This window comes from Thamnophis elegans, chromosome 15 (assembly GCF_009769535.1).
Source record: "Thamnophis elegans isolate rThaEle1 chromosome 15, rThaEle1.pri, whole genome shotgun sequence".
Taxonomy (NCBI): Eukaryota; Metazoa; Chordata; class Lepidosauria; order Squamata; family Colubridae; genus Thamnophis; species Thamnophis elegans.
Window position 1 is genome coordinate 32,576,956 of NC_045555.1, and position 17,044 is coordinate 32,593,999.

A 17,044-nucleotide genomic window follows, 5' to 3' on the forward strand; every position below is an offset into this window, starting at 1 on the left:
AGGGGATCGTCTGCAAGTAAACCGATTTGCGACCGTGTCTAAGCCGCAGAAGGAATCCCAATGGACCGCGGCCGTGCCCGTGGCCGACATGGCAGACGGCTCTTCGGCTGCCCGCTCCAAACATGGCCGCCCACTCTCGACTTTCCTCCCTTCCAACGAGTGGAACTCTTCCCTAAACTTCCGCCCGGCGGCGGCCATTTGGCGAGCGCCTTCGGAAGAAGTGCCCTTGTGCCGTCACTCAAGATGGCCGCAGAAGCCTCGCCGACCCACTCGGGGGCGGGGAGATTAGACCACGTGAGGCAGAGAACCCAATGGTAGGGCGGGAAGGGCGGATGGCCCTCTCCTGGCAAGGACGCCACTTCCTGAAAGCCGCTGCGCCATCGGGAGAAGGACGAGCGGCGGGAGGTGAGTCGGTAGTGCCGTCGAGGACAGCGCTTCTCTGGCCTTAGGAAGCCCCCGGGGCCTCTCCTTTTCGCCCCGCTGGAGGGAGGAATGGGGGCGGGCCTACCTGGCAGGGCTGCATGTGTGTTTGTGTGTGGGGGGTGTCTGCATGCCTGGGCCTAAATTCCCCCGGGACCCCCAGGTGACTTCCCTGTGCTGAAGAAGGTGGGGGAGACCTTCTTTCTCAGGCTGGCCCTCCTGGCAGGGCTGCTGTGGCTTGAAGGGCAGCCATGAGGAGCCTTCTGATGGGGGAGCAGGAATACATGGTGGCTGCTGCCTCAGTTTCCCTGCCTGAAGCCCCCGCCCGCTCCTCGGGCTTCGCCTGGGGAAACTGAGGCAGGAAGGAATCGCTGGGCAGCCCCGGGGCAGCCTCTGTCCCCTCCTCGGTGGACCTGAGAGCGGGAGGGGCGCCGTGGGGGTGGTATGGATGGCCTCTTAGGGTCCCTGCCAGGCTGCCAGAGCCTCCCCTGCAGTTCACGGGCATTTCTCCCTCCTCCTACACGTGACTCTGATGGAGAAGAGATTTGGTGAATTGGGTGGATGGGAGACCACCATGAGATCATCTGGTGCCGGAAGACTGACCAAGGAAGACTCAGCCTGGATTTGGGGAGGGGGGGGCGAAGGGACACTATGTCCTAACTGAAACTTTTTTCTCTTCCATCCTTTTTTGTGTCATGAAGCTCTGGTCTTTATTTGCTCACCTGGGGGAGAGTCGCCCATCTTAAAAAGACTGAGCGGCTTTCAACTCACAAATGGCATCAGTTCATGTGGGAAGGGAAGACAACCGAAACTGACGAGAGGACAGTTGTGTGTGCAATCCTGACAAACAGGTGTAAAAGGGAAATCCTTTCCTGATTTAGGGACCATTTTAATTACTTAAACTATATTTCACTCTGGAAAGACCCCACTCTTCCGCCCTCCAGGGGATATTAACATCTATCCCCCTTCACTGCCATCTGATGGGGATTTGATCCTGGCTTTCCCCTGATTTAATGTTTTCTCTATTTTTCTGTCCACACGCTCTGCAGCCATGCGTGAGCTGATGCTTTATTTAAACTTATATCTGTGTTTGTGAGCTATTGATACAAATACAGAAAGCAGGCTAGTTGCAGCAATAGCCTTCCCTGGATGGATGTGAGAGTTGGACACTAAGAAGAGCTGATCCTAGAAGAACGGATGGCTTTGAAGCGTGGTGCTGGTGTAAATGATTGTGCATACCGGCATGTGAATGGTAGGCACACATGCGTGCCTGCCCAGCTCCATTGATGTGAGCAGCAGGCACACGCTCCCTCCCTACCTCCACTCGCCAAATTGAGCCTTCTGCAGGAACGGAGGGTGCTTACATGAGTGCATGAAGCTCCCCTCATGTGAGCAGAGAGCGCGTGTGCTCACCCAAAAAACTCCGCTCACATCCTTCATTTGTACAAATGGAACTTTGCACACACTCTTGCCCGCCCAGTTTTGAACAGGCCACGGCCTGGTGTATCAGTTACTGGACAGCCCATATAATGTATTGTGTTAGTGTTCTGTTTCAGTGATTGCATGACTTTAGGTATGCTAAATAAACAACCAGGCAGCAGTACAGCAATTTTGTTATTTATTTAAAAAAGGAACGGATGATTCTAAACAGATAAAGAGATAAAACTCTTATGGAATATTAACCATCAGAAGGGCAGCACTTTGACCTTCATTCTGAGTTTCCTTGCCTGTTGCAATAATTGCCATTTTAAGGTGAAGAGACTGGGCACATGTCTAAATACACACACAAGATATTACTCTTTGTGACATCATCCAGTTTTGACTCAGCACTTACCGGTTTGCTGTTAAGGACTGATATTGCATACTGGACCATGCAGTGAAATATTTAATCTCTTGCCTTCTTCTGCGGGCAGCTGTGCCTTTTCTTTCAAAAAGTCCAGAAGAATTAGAAGTCGACTCTTGAGACAAAAAGACCCCATGGTCTCGGTCTTGGGCATCCCACTTTTTAAAAAATGGATTATTAACGTACATGCCTGCTTGGGTGTAAGTGACATAAAACTAAAGCTTGAAAAGAGAATATTGTTCTATGTTTGCCTAGCAGCGAGTGGGCTAGATTTAAAACCAAATTATTACTGAATACTTTATTTGAAAAACAGTGCTACAGAGTTGTTCAAATGGCATATTCGGCTGGCACTTGTTCAGGAATTATATCCTATATCTCCCTCTGATAGGAGGATTCCTTTTATCTCAATTACTACTGAGGCTCTGGGTAAGGTTATCTGTAAGAGGCATTCATATTTCTGTTCTTTCTGTTAAAAAGTTGCAGTTCTAACAACATTGCAGGCATTGGGGCATCTAGATGGTTGTTGATTTTCTCCATTTAATGTGAAATGTGTGCTTTGCTAATATCTTTCCAGCTGGATTTTATTTAAAGCTCTATTGGGGACCAATTGTTACTTCTCAGTGAGAGAATCCTAAGCCACTTAGATTCAGTACTCTGTTATATGTCTCATATTCTAAGAACCAATTGGATGGCATCTTTTGTGTGTCCTTAGGCAGTCTTGAAAAGCTAAGGTGGATTGGATCTGGTTTGTAATTGGATGGGAGATTAGTAGGAAATCCTTGGGCAGGGAGCTGCAAAACAGTCTTCCAGGGGAAATTTATGTCCTAGGCATGAGGTCCTCAGGGGTCGAGTATCCCAGAGTTTTCCAGTGTGGTCCTGGTACTTTTACATCAGGGGTGTCAAACCTTTTGGCCACTTTAAGACTTGTGGACTTCACCCCCAGGTCTTAAAATGGCCAAGGTTGGAGACCCTTGTTTCACATCATCACACTGTCTCCTGCAACCTCTGATTGCCTGCAACTAAAATTGTGGTGTTGTGTAGCTTTGCTTTGCCGAGGTTTCTCCTGCTTTTCTGGATCAGTGAGCACTGATTTCTTTCCTGTTTTTGCAGGTTGCTGTTGTCATTGACTTGGTTCCCGCAGCCATGTTGGCAGCACGATTGGTGTGCCTTCGGGCTCTCCCCGGCAGCAGTCTGCGCTCTGCCGTCGCTCAGATTTCGTCCACCGTGAGAAATTCCTCCCTCAATTCCTCCCTCAAGACCAAACAATGGCTCATGCAGCCTTACCAGGTGCGTCTCTCCAGAATCTCATCCTTCCTTTATTGTTTACCAATTGGTTTCTATGCACGAGTCCTCAGTGGACTTGTGGAACTTGGCTGAGCTTGAAACAGCTAAGCAGGGTCGGCCTGGGAGAGAATTTTGAAGAGAGACCACCAGGAAGTCCAGCCTGGAAGCTAAACATCAATGAGAAAAGCAAAAAAAGAAAAGAGGTTGGAAGGTATTGATGACCTAACTTCCATTCTGTGGTCCAAAGCAGGGCCCAGACGTCTCCATGTAGACATTGGGAGGTGAATTTGGTCCAAGGGAGTCTTTGCTCTTTTCTTTTCTTCTTTCTTTCTTTCTTTCGCATTTATTCAGTTCATTAGTCACCCCTCGGTGTGAACAACTACGTACATGGTGCATGTATTTCAATTTAAAAAGGCAGACCAAGGCTCTGAGTCCTAACTGGAAGCCTGGCAGGATCAATTGGCCAGTGTGGACTTGCCAGGGGGGGGGGGTGTCTCTGAAATGCAGCAGAAAAAAAGGGGGGGACAGCTGGTTTGGGGGGATTGGACTTAATAAAAAGGTAGCTTTTTGCAATGTCAGAGGCTCTTCCGTGCTTTGGGGCTCACATGCTCTGCCTTTGATACTTTAAACATAACCACTTTAATCCCAGTTTAATTTCTCAGGGGACTGTAGTAGGGAATATCTAAAAAACCACACACAGCAGGCACTATAAATTCCACGCACACAACAGCCCACACTTTGCTAGAGAGAAGTTCCCAGATGATGGGCTCCAGCACCAGTCAAAAAGCTCGGAAGACAAAACCTCTATTCTCGCAACATAATCCTGGGACATGTAGATTCACCTTCATTCGTGAAAGTCTTCCGCCTCTCCTGGTTTGAGAAAGAGAAGGGGTGAAACACTAAATCAAGGTTTGCGCAGGCTCATGTAGGAGCCATGATGGGTCCAGCCAAGAGCCTCTGAAATCCAGCTAGCGACATAGGAGGGGCCCTTAATCAGGATCTGAGCCGTGGTCTTCCTCTCGCTTGCTCGCCCACCACACGTGGGTGGAGAGTTGGAGTTCTGCTCTGCCTTGAACTTCTCTCATTGACGTGGAACCCATTTCCTGGGGTGCCACCAGGGCTGACCCTCCAGACCTCTTGTCTTTCAGGCAGCGAGAGGGGAGAAGCGTCATGGCTGCGTCTCGCCTATCCCGGCAGGCAGACATTCGCATTGAGGGGAGGGGGGGGAGATGGGAATGTGAAGGGGGGGAGGGAGGGATGGAAGCCCAGCTGAGCCTCGTGAGAAGCTCAGCCATCCAAGGTCATTAACCCACCTGCAGAGCTGGGAACCCAGCACCTGTTTCCTGACGAATAGACAAGCACCTGGTTGGTCTTCTGCAGATGGGATGGATGGACTGAGGGAACTTTCCTCTGTGTCGTCCGCAGGGAGAAACCTCCCAGTCAGCTGAGGCTCTCTTGCTAGCCCTTTAAGCTCCAGGGAAGGCCACTCTTGGCAAAACCAAATGGCCACTCCTTTGCTCCATGACTGGAGGGGGGCCGAGTGAGGAAGGCCCCGTGCTTCCCCTTGTCAGCTCCTCAAAAGAGATTGTGGGTGTTCGCAGGGGCTGAAAAGGGTACTAGATTTAACTTCCTTGCTCAGCCAAGTTGCAAAGCCTGGTTTCAAAGTTTAATATGGTTTAGTTCCTCCGGAATCTGTGGGTTTGTGTGTGGCTGGAAGTGGGAGAGTTGTCAGGGATGCCGGTCAGAACATCCCTCTTGGCAAATGAGCCTCAGCCTGATTTCGTTTTCCATGCGGGGAAAGTAGGAGGCACAGCTCTCGTGTAGCTCTTCCTTCGAGAATTCCTCTAGAGTTCACCTTTCTTGCCCGTTCTGTTGTTTTGAACCTTAGGGATATTCCTCCAGGGTTCGGACAGGGATACGCCAAAGGAAAACTGGTCAAGAAGTGAAAGAAGCAGCTTTTGAATCCTCAATGGAAACGGCCTTTAAAAGTAGGTGCCCATCTATGTCGGGGGGGGAGGGTCCTTAACTCTGCCAGAATCAGGGCCGGCAGAAGCCAGTGGAGTCCTGTTTTTTTCTACCCTACTTGCTCTGATTTAAAAGATGTCCGCTGTGCAAATAAAGCATGCCATCCAATTCCTGCTTAAACCCTAGACTTCTTGGGCAGGATTCAACTCTGAACCAAGCAAAGGTACTTTGATCCTGGCATGGGCACCCTTCTTTTCCTCCTTAGAGGAGTACACAGTCCTTTTGTGACGTGTGTCAAACAGGAAATGTGTGTGTGCACGCACACAAACACACACGGAAACCTTTGGTCTTTACTAAATGTATAATTGGCCCTGTGCAGGTCACCTTTAGGGCCGTGATGGTGAACCTATGGCACGCAGAGCCCTCTCTCTGGGCGCACACACCATTGCTAGCTGGGCTTCTGGTTTCAGCACAGACATGGGCACAAGCCAGCTGGTCTTCGTGGGCACCGGAAAATGGCCTGAAAACCTGAAAACAGCCTGAAAAATGGTCAAACACCAGGCATTTTCCGGGCTAAAAATAGCCTGAAAACAGCCAAAAAAAGGGCCAAAAAACAGGCATGCGCCCGATGGCCAGCTGGTCTTCAGGTTTCCAGTGCTCCAACATGCACACATGCATGCACATGCACGGACATTCTGATTTGGGCACTCGGTGCCAAAAGAGTTCGGCATCACTGCTTTAGGGAATCATTTTGGTGCAACCCTTTCTCAAGGAGAGAAACTATCTCCAGTTAATTGCTCTTTTCTCTTTTATCAGTTCACCAGGCAGGACGATGGATTGTGGCCGGGGGCGCTGCTGTCGGTCTTGGCGCTCTCTGTTATTATGGGCTGGGCATGTCCAATGAAATCGGCGCACTGGAAAAAGCTGTGTAAGCAGTTTATTTCTAATGGGAACCATCTCTGGCCGTACCGGCCTTTGGGAACCTCAGCGGATATGGAGCTATTTAGTAATCCAACACCTATGTATATGTATATCCAAGTCCACAAGGGAGAAAACATGGCATATTCATCTCGCAATTAAAGTAATTACAGTAAAATCAATGTATGGATAGTTCTGAGTACACGCTGGAGAAATGTAGTGGAAGGTGATTTGCGATTCAGACCCTAGCAATAATCTATTTTTAAAGATTCACTTAAATTACTTCAGGGGGGAGGGGGGAACACCTCACAAAGTTGGGTATTGATTTAATCATCATGCCAAGAACTGGGTTTGCTGAGTGGAAAAACCTTGGCAAAAATAAATAAGCCAATCTTGATAAAGAGAGCCTGTTGGCTTGTTTGAAGCTTTCTTATTTGTTTTGGTTTAGCATATAATGAATGAAAGTCCCAAAGGAGCTTTTTCAAAAGGCAACTGGACTTTGTTTTTCCTTGAAAATGTTTTGCTTCTTATCCAAGAAACTTCTGGAGGAACTGAAGAAGCTTCTTGGATGAGAGATGACACTTTTCCAGGGAAAAAAACAAGAAAGTCCAGCTGCCTTTTGTAAAAGCACCTTTGGGACAACCATGAGCTGGAAGGCTGAGAATCTCCCTAGACTTATTAACGGGGTCCTTGGTGAGCGTAAGGGTTGCCATATTCTTCCAAAGGGACTTCCCTTGACACTTGTGACATCCTAGATTTACCTCAGAAAGAATGAAACCCAGAAAACAGACTGCAGAAATTAAATCTCGTGGGTCTTACTGTAACAAAAGTTTGCTTGTAAGAATATTCCAAATGAATTTTATTGTTTTGCAAAATTTATGGCATCTTTCCGCTTGAATGGAGAGCCTCCGTCCACTTGGAAGGCAGTTCGGAGGGAAGAGGAGGTCTTCAGCCCCAAACTGAGAGTCTGTGCAATTGCTTTTAAAAAGAGGCATTTCAGGAGGCTCATGCACAAAACCCCTCTCCGTGCCTGCGTAATGAACTCACATAGTAATTTTGGACCTTTGCTGGAGGGGGGGGGGGGCGATAGCTGTGTACTTACAGCCCTTTGGGCACAGCCAAGGGCAGCTTTCATGGGCCTGAAGAAAGAGGCAGCTGCTTTAATGATGAGACAGGAGCTGGCATTCCAGTGGGCTCTGTTTTGAAGGGTTTGCATAACCCTGGCATGGTCCCTCGTTGGATTTGAGTCCCAGCATGTGGCTACAGATAGTCCTTGACTTACAGCAGTTTGTCTAGTGACTGTTCGGAGTCAGTTGTAAATCGAGGACTATATATATGCAACAAGACCGATACGCCATCAGAGAAGAGGACAGAGGTTCTTGCGCTATCTGTGTAGAGGGAGGCTTACCCTACGTTTTTTTCTGTGGTTTTTCCAGGATTTGGCCCCAGTATGTGAAGGACCGGATTCATTCCACTTACATGTACTTTGCTGGAAGCATAGGCTTGACCGCCTTGTCTGCAGTGGCCGTCAGCAGAACTCCTGCCATGATGGGGCTGATGATGAAGGGTTCCTGGCTGGTAAGGTTTCCTCTCTCTGCCCTGTGCAGGGGGGGGGGGGGGAGAGACACCCAACTGTTATGAGTGCAGATGAAGTGAAACTTGTCTTAATGCCAATAGCTGTGAGAGGGATCTAGAGGACAATCGTTTAAATATGAGCCAACAGTCTGCAGTAGCAGCCTTAAAAACCCAACGTAATCCTGTTACGCTGTTACCTTCCCACCAACGGAATCCTAGGCTGCATTAACTGAGTGATAGAATCAACATCACGTGAACTTCTAGTGCCACTTTACAAAACCTTAGTGAGCTTGGAAATGCTGCATCCATTTCTGGGCACCACAATACAGAAAAGAATGGTGAGACTCTGGAAAGAGTGCAGAGAAGAGCAACAACGATGATTAAAGGCCAGGAGGCTAAAACTTACGAAGAACGGTTGCGGGAACTGGGTATGACTAGTTTAAGGAAAAGGAGGACTAGGGAAGATATGACAGCAGTCTTCTAATATTTGAGAGGCTCTTACAAAGACAAAGGGGTCAAATTGTTTTCCAAAACACTAAAAGGCAAAATGAGAAACAATGGATGGAAATTGATCAAGGAGAGAAGCAACTTAGAACTTAAAAATTTCCTAACTAGGTGAGCCCTTTTGCTTGCAGCCAGGCAAGAAGTTGTGATGGTAAAGGGGGGGGGGTGGGCCTGGGACCATTTGTTTACATTTACTTATTTTTGCCTATTTATTGTAATATTGTTATGCCACATGTCTCCCCTGCAAGAAGACTCTACACAGCTTCAGATTCTGCTTAGCTGTCGTTTAATCACTTATTTAGCAAGGAACGTTTAGGAAAGAAATACAATCAAACCTCAACTTTTTATTTTTACCTAATAATATAAACTAGCCATTTGCTATAACAAAAAACCTATCTCGTCAGTAAAAAAAACCCCCAAAATCAAAGTTTCATTTTTGTCTTCCTTTGTCTAGCACAAAATCCAGAAGTGCTTTCCAAGTAGAAACAAAAGTAATTGTGGTTCCCTCCCCTCCTTTAATCAAAGCATTCAATTTGCTCACCTCTGCTACCCCTGTCAACCTTTGCAGCTGTTCATCCATTGTGGGAATAAAAGTTGGAATCCTTTCCCTCCCTTATTTTTCATTTGCTTTTGTATTTAGAAGTTTAATAACATTTGTATGCCGCCCAATCCCATAGGACTCCGGGCAGCTAACAATACAAACAAATCAAAAGAAAAAGAGGAAAGAAAAGATAGATTTAAAAACACACCATGCACTCCATTTGAAGTGGGGCTGGACCATATTTTGGGGTCAACAGCCCCAGGCCTGCCGGAACAGCCAGGTTTTAGTGGCTTTACGGAAGGCCGAGAGAGTGGGAAGGGTCCGGATCTCTGTGGGGAGATCATTCTACAGGGCCGGAGCAGCTACAGAGAAAGACCTCCCCCGAGTAGTTGCCAACCGGCATTGCCCAGTCGACGGTACCCGAAGGAGGCCCAATCTGTGAGATCTTATAGGTCGTTGGGAGGTATGTGGCAGGAGGCGGTCCCGTAGGTATCCAGGTCCTAAGCCATATAGGGCTTTAAAGGTAATGACCAGCACCTTGAAGCGCATTTGGAGACCGATGGGAAGCCAGTGCAGCTCGCGGAGAATAGGTGTAACATGGGTGTACCTAGGTACACCCGATATCGCTCACGCGGCTGCATTCTGGACCAGTTGTAGTCTCCGAACACTCTTCAGGGGCAGCCCCAAGTAGAGCGCATTACAGTAATCAAGCCTAGAGGTGACGAGAGCATGGGTGACCATTTGAAGTGCCTCCCGGTCCAGGTAGGGTCGCAACTGGCGCACCAGGCGAACCTGGGTAAAAGCCCCCCTGGTCACAGCTGACAGATGGTATTCTAATGTCAGCTGAGGATCCAGGAGGACACCCAAGTTGCGGACCCTCTCTGAGGGGCAAAGGGTTTCGCCCCCCAGGCTAAGAGATGGGATATCTGGTCTGTTCTTGGGGGGCAGCATCAACAGCCACTCGGTCTTGTCTGGATTGAGTGCCAGCTTGTTTACTCCCATCCAGACCCTAACAGCCTCCAGGCACTGGCACATCACTTCTACCGCTTCGCTGAGTTGGCACGGGGCGGACAGATACAACTGAGTATCGTCCGCATATTGTTGATATTTGATCCCGTGCCGACGAATGATCTCACCCAGCGGCTTCATGTAGATGTTAAATAGGACGGGGGACAGGACCGATCCCTAAGGCACCCCATATTTTAGGGGCCTAGGGGTGGACCTCTGTCCTCCAACCAACACCGACTGCGACCTATCTTGAGAGGTAAGAGGAGAACCACCGTAACACGGTGCCTCCCTCATGGCCTAGCCAGGTCTCAGTAATACATGCCAGGTCTGCCCCCTCGTCTAATATTAAGTCCCGGACGAGGGGAGCTTTCTGAATCACAGACCTGGCATTTAGCAGCAGCAACCTGAGGCCAGGGCCCTGGCATCTCTTGCCACCTGGTCCTAAGGTTGAGTTTTCAGGGCCGGAACGAGGGATCGCTGTAACGTAGCGATCCCTCCTTCCCCGGTAATGGCCCGCTCTGAAACTCCCGTCGTACCTGCCTCTCCCAACCATGACCGGGATGCTCCGGCCCGTCGCCATAGACCCCCCTCCCCTCCCACGTCCCCCGATCTCCCCAGCAGGCCATTCGTATCATACGCTCTGGGACGAGAGGCTGGACCAGGCCCCCATCCACTTCTGCTTCTGCACTCAGTGTATTTTTGTATTTCATATTATAAACTAATAAAAACTGTAAACATGGAAGGAAATGGATTAGAAATACCAGACTTGTTTTTTTTAATGCTCTTGTGCCCTATTTGGCGATCCATCTCTGTCCACAAGAGGGCATGGTAGTTAATTCTAACTACCCTAGTTTGTTTCAATAAATACACATGTTTTTCTGCAATGAAGAGAACACCCAGTCCTGGGACTCCTTAGCCTTTACTCGAAGTAAGTAGCGTTTCCCAAACGGAAACAGGGGTGCCCCACTTAGTTTCAGAAGAGGGTTTATATCTCTATTAGCAGTAGATGCCTAAACTCCTCCAAAATTCAGGAATAACCCATTCTTCCTCCTATCACATTTTCTGATACAGGGGACATGATGAGTCTGTTTTGAATAAGTGCAGTATTTAATAAAGGAGGCTAATTTTAGATTTCTATCTAAAATTATCATGTATGTCTGGGAGAGACACTAGGCTGGAGACACCAGACCAGAATGTCAGAGTTGGAAGGGACCTTGGAGGTCTTCTAGTCCAACCCCCTGCTCAAGCAGGAGACCCTCTAACATTCCAGACAAGTGACCGTCCAGTCTCTTCTTAAAAGTCTCCAGTGTTGGCGCTCCCATAACTTCTGAAAGGAAGCCCTTCCGCTGGTTGATTGCTCCATTCTTGGTAAATTCTTCCTTAGTTCCAGATTGCTTCTCTCCTTGGTTAGTTTCCATCCATTGTTTCTTGTCTTGCGGGGACAGGTGGGAAATTATTTGGGATGTTCACACTTGAGGTCATGTTCATGGAAAACACCCCAAAAGCACAGCATAAGAGGCAAGCATGGCTGGCAAATCATTGATCCAAACGAAGCACTTCTTGTTGGCCTTCATGAATAGCCATGTGTTGTTTGCAGGCCATCGGTGCCACCTTTGCAGTGATGATTGGAGCTGGCATGTTGGTTCGATCCATAGATTATGAAGAGAGTCCGATCCCCAAACACCTGGCATGGATGCTGCACGCAGGTACTCGCCTTTCTGGTTTTCTTAAAACACACTGACCTCCTAATGCAATGCATTTTGGGGAAATCCCTGCCAGATGCTTTCCTGTATTTTGCCTTTTTTTAGATTTTTTTCTGCAGAAGAATCTCATCAAACTTAGCTTGTTGAATTAGCAGCTTTGGAAGCTAAGAAATGGTTGTGTGGGTGGAACAGCCTGGAGTCATGGTGTCTCATTGTGTTCAAGGAAACGTATACCCATCATCTGAACCTCATTTGGTATAATTGGTAGCTGGGCTGTTTAATTTTAGCATCTTGTATTAGAAGTATTTCTGCACACACTGCCGTATGGTGTATGGATTGCCTACAGTAGAAGAAAAATTAAAGGGAGGGGGAGTTTGAAACATGGTGGAAATGGTGGTTTTGAGACTCAATGTTGGATTTAAACCTACAACCACACACATTCCCAATGCCACAAGAGGCATTTTCTAAGGAGCTTCTCCATCGTTCAGGCCACGGTTGTCCCAAAGGTGCTATTTTTTCAAGAGGCAACTGGACTTTCTGGTTTTTCTTTGAAGACCTTTCGCTTCTCTTGCTTCTGAAGAAGAAGCTGCTTAGATGAAAAGCAAAACGTTTTGAAAGAAAAAACCAGAACGTCCAGTTGCCTCTTGAAGAAAACCCCTGCGGTACTTTCATTCATTACCTGCCAAACCAAAACAAATGATTCCCCCGCCCCCAACCAGTCAGAACTGAAGAAGCTGCTTGGATGAGAAGCAAAAAGTCTTCAAAGAAAAATCAGAAAGTCCAGTTGCCTCTTGAAAAAGCAGCTATTCCTGGGAATATTCTTGTATTCTTTTCTTGTATTAACTTTTTCCCAGAAGAGGAAGGAATGTCTCAGGTTAGATGAAAATTGATGGGTCCCTGTGACAGTCAGGGTTAGGATGCAGGGTCCATTTAGTACTTTTAAAGAAATCACAATAAAATAATACATGAGTTGAATAAACAAAGCTGCAAGGACTCAAGGTTTTTCCCCCCCTCTTTCCTGCCGAATTCCCACTGGCATCTCTCTCTCTCTCTCTCTCTCTCTCTCTCTCTCTCTCTCTCTCTCTCTCTCTCTCTCTCTCTCTCTCTCTCTCTCTCTCTCTCTCTCTCTCTCTCTCTCTCTCTCTCTCTCTCTCTCTCCTCTCTCTCTCTCCTCTCTCCTCTCTCCTCTCTCTCCTCTCTCTCCGCACAGGTGTTATGGGTGCCGTGGTGGCTCCTCTGACTCTCCTTGGCGGCCCCCTCCTCATCCGAGCTGCTTGGTACACGACCGGCATTGTGGGAGGCCTTTCCGCCGTGGCCATGTGCGCCCCCAGTGAGAAATTTCTGAACATGGGAGCCCCGCTGGGCGTGGGCCTGGGGCTGGTGCTTGTTTCCTCCGTGGGTAAGTAGATTGGATCTCCCAAGAGAGAGGGGGGGCCAAAGGGCCCCAGGTGCCCCTGGGTCTGACGGTGGATCAGATGTGCTGTTAGTTTTGGAAACATTTCAGTGTACAGGTAGTCCTTGGCTTACAACCCCAGTTGGGGCCAGAACCTCCTTTGCTAAGCAAGGCATTTATTAAGTGAGTCAGATCTGGAGGGGGTGTGTGCGTTGTCCTGATCTTTTCTGTCATGGGTGTTCATTGAATCCCACCGCTTCTCCCCTCGACTTTGCTTGTCAGAATCCCGCTGGGGAAGGAATAAATGGAGATCACATTGTAATGATAAACAAGTAGTCCTCAGCTTACAACAGTTCATTTAGTGACTGATCGAAGTTGCGGTGGCACTGCAGTGAGAGTTACGGCCCTTTTTCCGCATGACTGTCCATGGTCACTTTTCATCAGAATTGAGATGCTTGGCAATTGGCATGTACCTCCCCCAAGGTCACCGGATCCCCTTTGGCGACCTTCCGACAAGCAAAGTCAGTGGGGCAGCCAGAATCACGTAATGACCAGGGTACTTCACTTAACAGCTGCAGGGATTCATTCAAGAATTGTGGCAAGAAAAGTCGTAAAATGGCAAAATTAACAGATGACTCCTTTAGCAACAGAAATGTTGGACTCCATTATGGTAGTAAGTCAGGGACTACCAGTAATTAGCTTTTTGGGCAGCCAGAGATCCTGCTGAAGTAACTTGCATGGCATTATTCCTGCCATTTTGTGGGGTGGAGGGTGGAAAAGGTGGGTCCTCCACTGACTGTTCTGCCCTCGGGGCTGCGTGTCTTCCAGGATCCATGTTCCTGCCTCCAACTTCCATCTTGGGTGCTGGCATGTACTCGGTGGCCGTTTATGGAGGGTTGGTGCTTTTCAGCCTGTTCCTGCTCCACGACACCCAGCAAGTTATCAAACGTGCGGAGAGTCAACCATACCTGGTGGTCGGAATGCGGAAATACGATCCTATCAACGCGTAAGTGTTGCTGCTCGCTGGATGCAACGTTAGTCGAGCCCCAGCTGACGGTAATGCGGAGCCTGAGGAGAGATCCACGGCTAGCAAATGGCATGGCATCTTGATGATGCTGATACTGATAATAATAACAACAACAATATAATTCCCATTAAAAACACAGCCTTGGGCACTTGAAAACCTTGCTTGCATCTATCTTGGATTGGCCATTGAAAACAGGAAATTTGAAATCTTTGTGGGCATATGACCAGGTATACAGAAAGAGCTGGAAGTGACCTTGGAGGTCTTCTAGTCCAAGCCCTTGCTCAAGCAGGAGACCCTATGCCATTATCAGACAAAATAGCTGTCCAGTCTTTTCTTGAAAACCTCCAGTGGTGGAGCACCCAGAACTTCTGGAAGGAAACCGTTCCACTGGTTAATGGTTCTCACTGTCAGGAAATTTCTCTTTCGTTCTAGGTAGCTTCTCGTTTCGTTTCCATCCACTGTTTCTTGCCTTCTGAGGCTTCACTCTGAACTCCTTTGCATTTCAGCCTGATTAATAAGGCCTTCTTGGATACTTTTTAAGTAGGATTGTACAATACATGTTACTATGAACTGTTTTCAGCATAAACATCCCATTTCAAATGTAAATCAGTCATTGTCTGTCAGGGGGAGGGGGTCATAGGTTCTTCCGCATCATAGCATTTCTGCATAGGAGAAGGCAGATTCTTTTAGCAAAGTTTTGAGGTTTCTTGCTTTGTAATAGCATAAGGTGAACCTCCTGCCTGCCTATTAATGATTGTTATTAATGTATTAATAATTGCATGTTAATGATTGTTCAAAAGTCAGCCTTTTGTAGCTTAAAATTTAAATTCAACTCAAACCCAGCAGATGCTGTTTTTAAAGAGCTCAAAGCTCAATATGGACTGTTAAATTGACGGTTTACAGCAATGTTTCTCAAACTTGGCAATTGGAAGATGTGTGCATGTCAGCTGGGGAATTCTGGGAATTGAAGTCCACATATATTCAAGCTGCCTTGGTTGAGAACAATAATTTTCAAGTAGGTTTTTCAGAGCTGAAAGAAAACATATGGGCAAATCAGCTAATAAAAATGATATTGAGGAGTATGTTGAATTTATTTGCGAAAGAACAGTTAAGTGACTTTAGTTGAAAGAATACAAAACAGCCCAACAGTCAAATAAATGTTTTATGGCTGAACTCTCTCCAACGAATCTCCTTGTATCCTCCTTTCCAGGTGCATGGGCATCTATATGGACACCCTCAACATCTTCATCAGAGTGGCTACCATGCTTGCAGGCAGTGGCGGCAGGAAGAAGTAGATGCAGCTGCACTGACGGGTCACCAGTCAGTTTCTCTGCTTAGCGCAAACTCGAATAAAATGTTTGTTGCGTCCAAGCAACTTTCATGTAGAAGTTTGACATTCTAAGCCCTCGGTCTCAAAATTCTTCTTGGTCAGCATGACTTAGGTCTTGGTTTCCAGTTGTAATTTGTAAAGCATCCAGTGGTAACTAGTTTGCACGTGCCACTCAAATCACTTTACTCGGGTTGGAGAGGTTTTTGAAATGGAAGAGAAGTTCATATCAGTAGATTTATATCTCCAGCAGTTGCTACGTTTGCTTCTACTTTCCAAAGGGGACTCCCTGCCACTCTGCTCAGGCCTGGAAGACCATTTACACTCTTTATCAAGAGCTGAATTCAGCTGTGGATTCAGAAACTACAAAAATATTATTTCAATGGAAATTGCTACCTGCAATTGGCTTCTTTTGGAAGAGGCCTCGTGGTGGGAATAGGATGTAGCGAAGGAGGAGGGTGGAAGCAGAGCAAAGCATTCTTTTGTTTGGGGCCATGTTCTGCCCCAAACTCCAGATGGACCCTCATCTTCAGCCACATTTTTTTTTCCTCAAAATCCTCTTTGGCTGGTCCTTCCTTTTGACAACTGGATAGGGATTTCTGAAAGAATATTAAGCAGGACTCTTTATTTAATTCCAGAATTGTAGGCTGGGAAAAAATAATTATGTAAATCTACAAGGGAGAAAATAAATATAAAATAGTGTGAAGCTCCCAGCTTCTGTGATGCTCTCGTTTCTTTCACAGATAACAGCAATTCTGTGATGTATAGTGTCAATATCGGGTCTTACTAAATAAAGTCCTTGCACAACAATTTGTGAGTCGTGTTGTCTTTGTCATCTCACACTCTAGAACACATCTTTTGAGATCCATTGGGAGGGACACACAGCTTCCGAAATTATCCACCGACATGGCCACAATAGTCAATGCAACGTTAGAAAATATTGCCCTGTCGACACTGTAATTAATTTATAGATGTAATACTACTAAATAGGCCACAGCGAGCTCTAGATCTAACCAGATCTGCCAGAGATTCGGCCAGCCGACAATAGATCTCTTCGCCTCCCCGTTGAACACCCAGCTTCCGAGGTTCATATCGTGGTTCCCAACACAGGGAGTGATGGATATTGACTCCCTGTGCTGCAGTTGGCCATCAGGACTTCTCTATGTCTTCCCCTCCTTCCTGGGGTGCTGAGGAAGCTAGTGCTAGAGAGGGCAGAGGTCATCCTGGTGGTATGTCCCAGCTGTGACTCCTCCTATGCCCCACTTCAAAGACTGTCAGTTCATCTTACCTGAACTGTATGTCTCGAAGGCTGGCGTGGGAGCAGTCACTTCCCGCCCGTAGTGCGCCCCGCGCAAGTTGGGCCTAAGTTTGGATAGTTACTGATCAGTCGGACCAGCGGGGGAGTGGGGGAATTGCCCTGTTCCCTTCCTTCCAGGTTCGACTTGACTGGACCATCGGTTAATCTGGAGAGTCAGAGGAGGAGTAGAGGGAGTGGCCTCAAGATTTACCTCAGTCTCCGGGCAGATGGGCTATGAC

At 47.5% G+C, this 17,044-nt stretch overlaps 1 protein-coding gene across 2 annotated transcripts; it reads left to right on the forward strand.

The window, feature by feature from the left end:
• Positions 1-319: 319 nt before the first annotated feature.
• GHITM (growth hormone inducible transmembrane protein) lies at positions 320-16,318 on the forward strand. Of its 2 annotated transcripts, none has more exons than XM_032231807.1 (9): positions 320-405; positions 3,374-3,550; positions 5,436-5,535; positions 6,329-6,440; positions 7,867-8,008; positions 11,656-11,764; positions 12,972-13,160; positions 13,983-14,160; positions 15,392-16,318. In XM_032231807.1, the coding sequence occupies exons 2-9, from the start codon at positions 3,407-3,409 to the stop codon at positions 15,474-15,476; spliced, it is 1,059 nt and encodes a 352-aa protein (XP_032087698.1). In that variant the 5' UTR covers positions 320-405; positions 3,374-3,406; the 3' UTR covers positions 15,477-16,318. The 2 variants fall into 2 exon arrangements, with proteins under 2 accessions (XP_032087698.1, XP_032087699.1); XM_032231808.1 differs by lacking the exon at positions 320-405 and adding an exon at positions 1,248-1,271.
• The last annotated feature ends 726 nt before the right edge of the window (positions 16,319-17,044 follow it).

Bases quoted from the DNA above. Each gene is read 5' to 3' on its own strand.
- GHITM (XM_032231807.1), top strand. From the start codon at position 3,407: ATGTTGGCAGCACGATTGGTGTGCCTTCGGGCTCTCCCCGGCAGCAGT. The intron at 6,441-7,866 runs GTAAGCAGTTTA...TGGTTTTTCCAG, and splicing joins GGCGCACTGGAAAAAGCTGT to GATTTGGCCCCAGTATGTGA. The intron at 11,765-12,971 runs GTACTCGCCTTT...CTCTCCGCACAG, and splicing joins GGCATGGATGCTGCACGCAG to GTGTTATGGGTGCCGTGGTG.